This window comes from Portunus trituberculatus, chromosome 41 (genome assembly GCF_017591435.1).
Source record: "Portunus trituberculatus isolate SZX2019 chromosome 41, ASM1759143v1, whole genome shotgun sequence".
NCBI lineage: Eukaryota > Metazoa > Arthropoda > Malacostraca > Decapoda > Portunidae > Portunus > Portunus trituberculatus.
The window spans coordinates 39,869,916-39,878,238 of NC_059295.1; the positions used below are offsets into that span (position 1 = coordinate 39,869,916).

An 8,323-nucleotide genomic window follows, 5' to 3' on the forward strand; every position below is an offset into this window, starting at 1 on the left:
CTCGCTAATCTGACTAACCTTCCCTCTCCCCCTCCATCCCCCATACACACAGTGCCCGAGGAATACTGCCGCTCTCCACGCTCCCCCGGGGACTCCTGCAGCAGCCCCTCCAGTTCCCCAGTGGAGTCTCCCCCGTCGTGTTCCCCCGCCAGCTCGCCCCTCACCGCCCATGCCACGCCCATGCTTGCCCCCGCGCCCTTCCCGCCGCCTGCACTCTCCATGCACCACCACCACCAGGTATATCTACTACTACTACTACTACTACTACTACTACTACTACTACTACTACTACTACTACTACTACTCTTACCACTACAACTACTATTACTACTTCTGAAAATAGACATGCACTCATTCACTCATCCCTTGTTATTCTTGTCTAATAATTCCTCCTCTACCTCTTACTCCCTTCCTCCACCTCCGCAGTTAGGAGGAGGTCTCCTAGGGGGCCGTCTGTCACCACTAGGGGGTCGCTGCCCCTCCACAATGTCCAACGCTGTGTGTGTGTCCTCTGCCATCAGCTGTGTGTCCATGGGCGGCGGCAGCATCGGCACCGTCAGCGTGGGTAAGAGAGAGAGAGAGAGAGAGAGAGAGAGAGAGAGAAAGAGAAAGTCAACCAGCTTTACTTCATCTGTTCAGTTCAGCCAGATCTTATACTCTCTCTTACCCTTGCAGCTAATAACATGGGCGTAGGCGGCCTGGGAGTGGGCGGGGCCGGCAGTAGGCGTGTGTCCCCTGGCCTCACCTGCCTGGTCTGCGGGGACACTTCATCAGGCAAGCACTACGGCATCCTGGCCTGCAACGGCTGCTCAGGCTTCTTCAAGAGGTCTGTCAGGCGTAAGCTTATCTACAGGTGGGTCATCTTGCTTGTCTCTGTCGTCTTCCTGTTCGCTATTCTCTCTCTCTCTCTCTCTCTCTCTCTCTCTCTCTCTCTCTCTCTCTCTCTCTCTCTCTCTCTCTCTCTCTCTCTCTCTCTCTCTCTCTCTCTCTCTCTCTCATTTGTAGCATCACCATCATCTTTTATTGTTTTCCTCACCAACTTTTTTGTTCTTGTTTAGTTCATATTCTTTTTCTTTTCCGTCTTTCGAGAAACTTATTCTACATTTCTTTTTCTTATAGTTATATGATATTGAAATCTACTGATGCCGAACAATCTGCCCCAGATCTGTAGTTTATAATCCTTAAAAAATTTTCATGTACACTTCCCCTTGATTCTAAGAGAGTTCACTGCTTTATTTCTTAGTGTGTGGCGGGAGAACATTGGCACGCACGTAGACAACATACTAATCGCTATCTTTGACTCTTGAAATTTTTGCGTAAATCGATTTACCTTCACTCCATGCTCATATATCCTCTAAAGTACATCAATCCATTACCTTCTTACGTTTCCTTTTCTCTAACACGTTGATATACTAACACGCTCAGTCCTTCAGACAGTAGTGTCTGCAACGAGTGTGCATACTTTTAAAGTAAGATTGGATAAGTGTAGGTATGGAGAAGGGGCCACACGTGCATAAAGCTCAGGCCCTGTAAAACTACAACTAGGTAAATACTAATTTAGTTTCATTTAACATATTAACGCCATGTTTCTCTCGCATTCTCCCTTCATCCCTCCGCCCCCATCGGCCCTTCCCCCTAACACGCCACACCCGCAGATGTCAGGCAGGCACGGGCACCTGCGTGGTAGACAAGGCTCACAGGAACCAGTGCCAAGCGTGTCGTCTCAAGAAGTGCCTGCAGATGGGCATGAATAAGGACGGTAAGTAACGACGACTGCTGCTGGCCCCGACGGATGAGGAAAGAGAGAGAGAGAGAGAGAGAGAGAGAGAGAGAGAGAGAGAGAGAGAGAGAGAGAGAGAGAGAGAGAGAAGCACGCAGACAGACGGACAGACAGACGTACTATGTATATGTGATGGCCAAGGCATGAAGGAATTGATACTGACATTATTTATATACAGAGCAAGGAGAGACGGACCAACACACAGACCACGTGTCAGGCAGGAAGGTCATGCAGGAATTGAAATACAGACCCAGGTAAACAGACACAGACAGACACAGATCAGGTGAACTTAATTTTATTTCAGATCTAAAGGACTGAACGAGTGTGTGGTTAGTGCACTCACTCACTCACCCACACACTCATTGTCAGCTTTGCAGCCCCACTTAATTTTTGAGCAGGTCTTGTGCCCTGATATGCATGTGTGTGCTTTAGTGTGAGTGTCAATATGTCCTACGTGTGTGCCTCTGTGTGTGTGTGTGTGTGTGTGTGTGTGTGTGTGATTCAGCTCGGTCGTCTGCTGGTCACCCAGCCAGTCTTCCCCATTACGGAGCGAGCTCAGAGCTCATAGACCGATCTTCGGGTAGGACTGAGACCACATCAACACACAACACATACCGGGAAAGCGAGGCCACAACCCCTCGAGTTACATCCCGTACCTATTTACTGCTAGGTGAACAGGGGCTACACATTAAGAGGCTTGCCCATTTGCCTCGCCACTTTCCGGGACTCGAACCCGGACCTTCTCGATTGTAAGTCGAGCGTGCTAACCACTTCACTACGCTGTGTGTTTCACTGTTTGATCTGCTGCAGTCTCTGACGAGACAGCCACACGTTATCCTACGGAACGAGCTCAGAGCTCATTATTTCAGTTCTTCGGATAGGCCTGAGACCAGGCACACACCACACACCGGGAGAACAAGGTCACAACTTCTCGATTTACATCCCGTACCTACTCACTACTAGGTGAACAGGGGCTACACGTGAAAGGAGACACACCCAAATATCTCCAGCCGGCCGGGGAATCGAACCCCGGTCCTCTGGCTTGTGAAGCGCAGCGCTCTAACCACTGAGCTACCGGGCGAGTGAGTGTGTGTGTGTGTGTGTGTGTGTGTGTGTGTGTGTGTGTGTGTGTGTGTGTGCAGTGACCCTCCCCTCTCCCCCCCCAGCTGTGCAGAATGAACGGCAGCCTCGCAATACAGCTACCATCCGCCCAGAGGCCTTCGCGGATATGGACCAGGAGAGGCTGCTGCGGGAGGCGGCCGTGGCGGTGGGCGTGTTCACGTGAGTGCCGGGGGGTCGGGGGCGTTCATACTAACCCTTCCTGGAGGCGAGGAGACAGAGGGAAGGTTTTCTCAATTTCGTCTCTCTTTTTCTTGAGTAGTTTAGTTGGTACAATGTAATTCGTATTTTTTTTTCCTGTTAGTGCTCTCTGTGAGACTCTCTAGTTAGTGATCTGATGAAGTAGAGGAAATGGTTATAGTAGTAGTAGTAGTAGTAGTAGTAGTAGTAGTAGTAGTAGTGGTAGTAGTAATAGTAGTAAGAGTAAAAGTAGTACTAGTAGTAGTAGTAGTTGTAGTAGTAGTAGTAGAAGTAGTAGTAGTAATAGTAGTAATAGTAATAGTAGTAGCAGTAGTAACAATAGTAATAGGAGGAGGAGGAGGAGGAGGAGGAACAGCAGGAGTAGCAGCAGTAGAATGTGGTAGGAGGAGGAGGAAAAGCTGTTTGTAGTTCAGGTGCCTTTATTTGTTTTTGTCTGTGGCTATGAGCAATATTTCTGATTTAATCGTAAATTATTGAAATTATTGATATACATGTATTACACAAGCATAATATGAATAATTTTTCTTCTTCCTGAATTGGTATGCTGTTCGAGAGTATAGCTCAGACACACACACACACACACACACACACACACACACACACACACACACACACACGCCCGGTAGCTCAGTGGTTAGAGCGCCGCTGGTTTCACAAGCCAGAGGACCGGAGTTCGATTCCCCGGCCGGGTGGAGATATTTGGGTGTGTCTCCTTTCACGTGTAGCCCCTGTTCACCTAGCAGTGATTAGGTACGGGATGTAAATCGTGGAGTTGTGACCTTGTTGTCCCGGTGTGTGGTGTGTGCCTGGTCTCAGGCCTATCCGAAGATCGGAAATAATGAGCTCTGAGCTCGTTCCGTAGGGTAACGTCTGGCTGTCTCGTCAGAGACTGCAGCAGATCAAACAGTGAAAACACACACACACACACACACACACACACACACACATACACACACACACTCTAACCTCCCACCTTTCCCCGCCCACAGGCCGCCCATCCCCATCCCGGGCCTCGTGTCCGCCGCCATGGGTGGATCGCGAGGGTTCCTGGCCCCACCGTCCGTCACCACCACGCCCTTCACCTCTACGCACCCCCACCACGCCCTGGCCTCCATCACCTCCACCCCTGCACCACCGCCGCCGCCCATCTCATCCGCTAACTCGTCATCCTCATCCTCTTCCTCCTCCTCATCCTCCTCGTCCGCTAACAACACCACCGTCGCCTCCAACAGCAGCACCATCAACAACAACAACAACCCAGCCACCATCAACCACATGTCCACCATGGCCAACGGGGGCGGCGCGGCGGGGCTCCTTGGTCTTAGTCGCCCCCACACCCCCTCCAAGGACGACCACGACTCCGGTGAGTGGCGCGGGGCAGGACAGGGGTTGGGGAGGAAGCAGGGACACATGGGTGGGATGTCGGGGATATTGACGACAGACGGACACAGACATGAACAGAGAGTGAAAGAGTATGATAGTGAATAGTGTGCTAAATTATCACCAGAGTATATTGCGTCCCCTGCAGGTCTCCGTAATGTTGAGTCTCCGGTGGACGTGACGGGCGGTGGCAGCGACGAGGCGGCGGGGGGAGGACATGTGGGGTCGCACCTACCGCCTGTGTCCTCCTCGTCGTCGTCGTCAGGCACATCTTACGTGGAGACGGCGCCTCTATGGGACCCGCTGCAAGAGTCGGTGCAAGAGACGGCCGCCAGACTGCTCTTCATGGCCGTCAAGTGGGCCAAGAACCTTCCTTCCTTCAGCAGCTTGCCTTTCCGAGACCAGGTGAGGAAAGTGGAGGGAATCTCTTGCGTGGCGCCGTAACAATAAGGGCAGAGGACAACAGGAGGAGATGGAGGAGGAGAAAGGAGGGAGGGGATAGGATCGGTGAAGGGAGGGAGGTGAGAGGATGGCGATGTAGGACAATATCAGAGGGGAGGGGAAGGGAGAGGGGAGTGAGCAGCAGCCATGGGAGGTGATAATGACGGGAGGAGAGTGGAGGGAGGCGGAGTGGGGAGCTGGGGTTCTGCAGCCTATAGAAATTTACATACTTAAACGCAGATAATGCCATGATTTTACTCAATTAGGTGATTGTTGTAATGCCAGAACACAGGTTGGAAGTGAAAAGCACGGCCTGTTTAATACACACACACACACACACACACACACAGAGAGAGAGAGAGAGAGAGAGAGAGAGAGAGAGAGAGAGAGACTTAACACCCCGGACTTGCAGGTGGTGCTGCTAGAGGAGGTGTGGTCGGAGCTGTTTGTCCTGAACGCGGTGCAGTGGTCCCTTCCGCTACCCACCTGCCCTCTCCTTACACCTTCCGCGCACGCTCACGCCCTGGCACACGCCCACAAGGCCGCCCAAGCCGCCCACGACATCAGGCAACTGTCGGAGGTGGCCGGCGCCTTCCGGGACTTAGCGGTGGACCCAGCTGAGTTCGCTTACCTGAAGGCCATCGTGCTCTTCCGCCCAGGTGAACACAGGGGCACCGATACCGTTTTCTATGTTTCTTTCGTTTGTTCCCTTCGCGCTACAAAGGATTACTATAGCTTTCCCTTTAATTTTTTTTTTATTCTTTTATCACATAAAAACAAGAAAATTACAACAAGCCCTCACGTGCAGTTCAGTATAAATCAAGCGTGTCTCTACCTAACTATCCTCTGCATCCATAAACTCATCTTTTCTTTTAACTCTCTCTCTAATTTGACTCAGTAGTAACAGCAGCGTGATTATTGACCTCATTCCAGTCACATAGCTCTCTTTGTGAACAACTTCCTTCTTTTTTTTTCAAATCTAACATTATCAATCTCCGACCCATTACCATGACCTTCATAAATTTAAATAACTCAGATATCTTGTGTACATTACTCTTGTTATATTCCTTACCTTAGGCTTACAGTAACACCTCTCTTCATTCAATAGCCTTTATACCAGATCACTAATATGAATGTGCATGAGTACTTAGGTGTGTGTTTGTGGACGAATTCATTCATTCCCTCATGACGCGGCTTCTGACGGCCAGGCACTTACCGCCACTCCTGTCCTCAGTGCGTGGCTTGAAGGACGCAGCGCAGGTGGAGTCCCTACAAGATCAGGCGCAAGTTATGCTGAGCCAACACGTGAGGGCACACTACCCGGCCCGCCCCGCCCGCTTCGGCCGCCTGCTACTGCTACTGGCCTCCCTGCGCGCCCCGCCGCCTCCTCGCGTGCAGGCCCTCTTTTTCACAGCCACCATCGGCAACACGCCCATGGAGAAGATACTTTGCGACATGTACAAGAGCTGAGCGTCGCGTCTCTCCTTTTATTTATCATTATTATTATCATTATCTTCATATTATTATTATTATGTTATTATTATTATTATTATTATTATTATTATTATTATTATTATTATTATTATTATTATTGTACGTATGGTTATGTATGTATATGTATTTTTGTGTGTATATATAGATTATGTCAGTTAGTTTATAGGTTATTTATATGTGTACATTTATTTATGTGTGTATGTGTATCCGTTCGTGTGTGTGTGTGTGTGTGTGTGTGTGTGTGTGTGTGTGTGTGTGTGTGTGTGTGTGTGTGTGTGTGGACAATGCTCAGGATAAGGCTAGGTCGTCACTTTCTCAGCAAGTTTTCAGCTACACTGCTAGTCATTATCGTAGTTAAAGATAAGTTTATCTATTGTTTCCTCTATAATCTGCTCTCTACTTCATGAAGCGATTTTTCTGTCATATCTATATTTTCCATGAAAGTGACATCTGTCATCCTATTTTCGTGGCACTTGTCATGAACTAGAGCTGCCTCTGACTTGTATGTATATTTGGCTTCTTCGTCACCCCATCGACAAACCCGGGAATGGTAATGGGGAGGGGACATGGAATGGGACTAAGGAAAAACAGGAAATGTGGCTTAATTTACATGTCACGATTTCTTTTTCTTGTGATATTTCGGTTGAAATTCCTTTAATTCGCATATTATGCTAACTAAATATAAGGATAGGAGTGTTGCCTCATTAAGTAAGACTCGTTTGTGCAGAATAACCAATTTTCTTATTTATATATTTATCTATCCAATAACTAATAATAGCACTGCGTAACAACACCAATAGTTCAAGTAAAAAGCCGTATTTGATTCACCGAGGCTTGGATAAAAGGCAGAAAACAAAAGAGGAGGATGGGAAGGAGATGAGAGTGCGGTATAGTGGAAAGGAAAAGAGAAGAGATGTTAAATGACTGTAACTGAAGAAAACTCCCACTTTATGATCACCAATTAGTGAGAAGGTAAAAAGGAGATATGTGCTATTCTGCCTCGGTTTTTTTTTTGCTCGCAGTAAAAGATTTAATTATGGACACCAGTCTGAAATAAACAAGATTCTGAAGTAAACACGAGTAGATTGACATACGATGTTGCTGTGAAAGCAGAGGAAAAGATAACGGGTATTTCTTTTGCACTGTTTGTTTGTTTATTTCCTTAGGATAACAAACCACTCATATATAAACGTGCAGTTCACTTGTGCTCTTCACCAAAAGTATGCAATATTTCAATTATGCAAAATACTCTGCATTGCTGGATGAATGTTGTTTGATAGTGGTGATAGTTATGGTGGATTGGAAATGATGGTTGCGATGGCAGAGTTGATGGTAATGTTAGTGGCAAAGCGGTGGTGGTGGTGGTGGTGGGGGTGGGAGTGATAATGGTCGTGATACATAATTTCATACATAGTTGAAAGATTTAGGTTCAAGGAAGAGACAACAAGGAATTGGTTCTCAAATAGTGCTGCAAATGAATGGAACGGTGCCGAATCATTGGGGAACTTGAAAAGATCAGAAAAAAATTGTAGATAGGGACGATAGATAGAAGTGGGTGTGTCAGGTTCATACAGGTAATGCCACGTGTAGGCCTGATGGCTTTTTTCAAGGTTCTTTTGTTTTATATGTTCTTATTATGTTCGAAGAAAACCACGCTAGGAGAGAGAGAGAGAGAGAGAGAGAGAGAGAGAGAGAGAAGTGAAATGGCTCTATATAGTTTCGTCCAGTATCATGTCAGTCATGGTATAAGTAGGCTACGCCAGGTATTCTCAATCCCTCCAACCCCATGCGCGGAGAGGACGTCAGCGAGAAGTTAAGAGGGAGAGGTGGGGGAGAGGTGGGGGGTGAGTTTTCTGTGGGAGGATAAAAAAGAAAACGAGGAATGCATTCTATTAGCACCATATACTA

The 8,323-nt window shown here is 48.0% G+C and overlaps 1 protein-coding gene across 1 annotated transcript in view; it reads left to right on the forward strand.

Moving 5' to 3' along the window:
• The window catches only part of LOC123516730 (retinoic acid receptor RXR-gamma-like), a 56,647-nt gene extending 50,253 nt beyond the window's left edge, over positions 1–6,394 (forward strand). The window contains exons 2-10 of the mRNA XM_045276333.1: positions 53–237; positions 427–565; positions 676–853; positions 1,656–1,759; positions 2,947–3,061; positions 4,090–4,463; positions 4,629–4,885; positions 5,334–5,580; positions 6,156–6,394. Of these exons, the coding sequence (XP_045132268.1) occupies positions 53–237; positions 427–565; positions 676–853; positions 1,656–1,759; positions 2,947–3,061; positions 4,090–4,463; positions 4,629–4,885; positions 5,334–5,580; positions 6,156–6,391 (1,835 nt within the window). The 3' untranslated portion in view covers positions 6,392–6,394. The remainder of the gene's footprint in view (positions 1–52; positions 238–426; positions 566–675; positions 854–1,655; positions 1,760–2,946; positions 3,062–4,089; positions 4,464–4,628; positions 4,886–5,333; positions 5,581–6,155) is intronic.
• Positions 6,395–8,323: the final 1,929 nt, after the last annotated feature.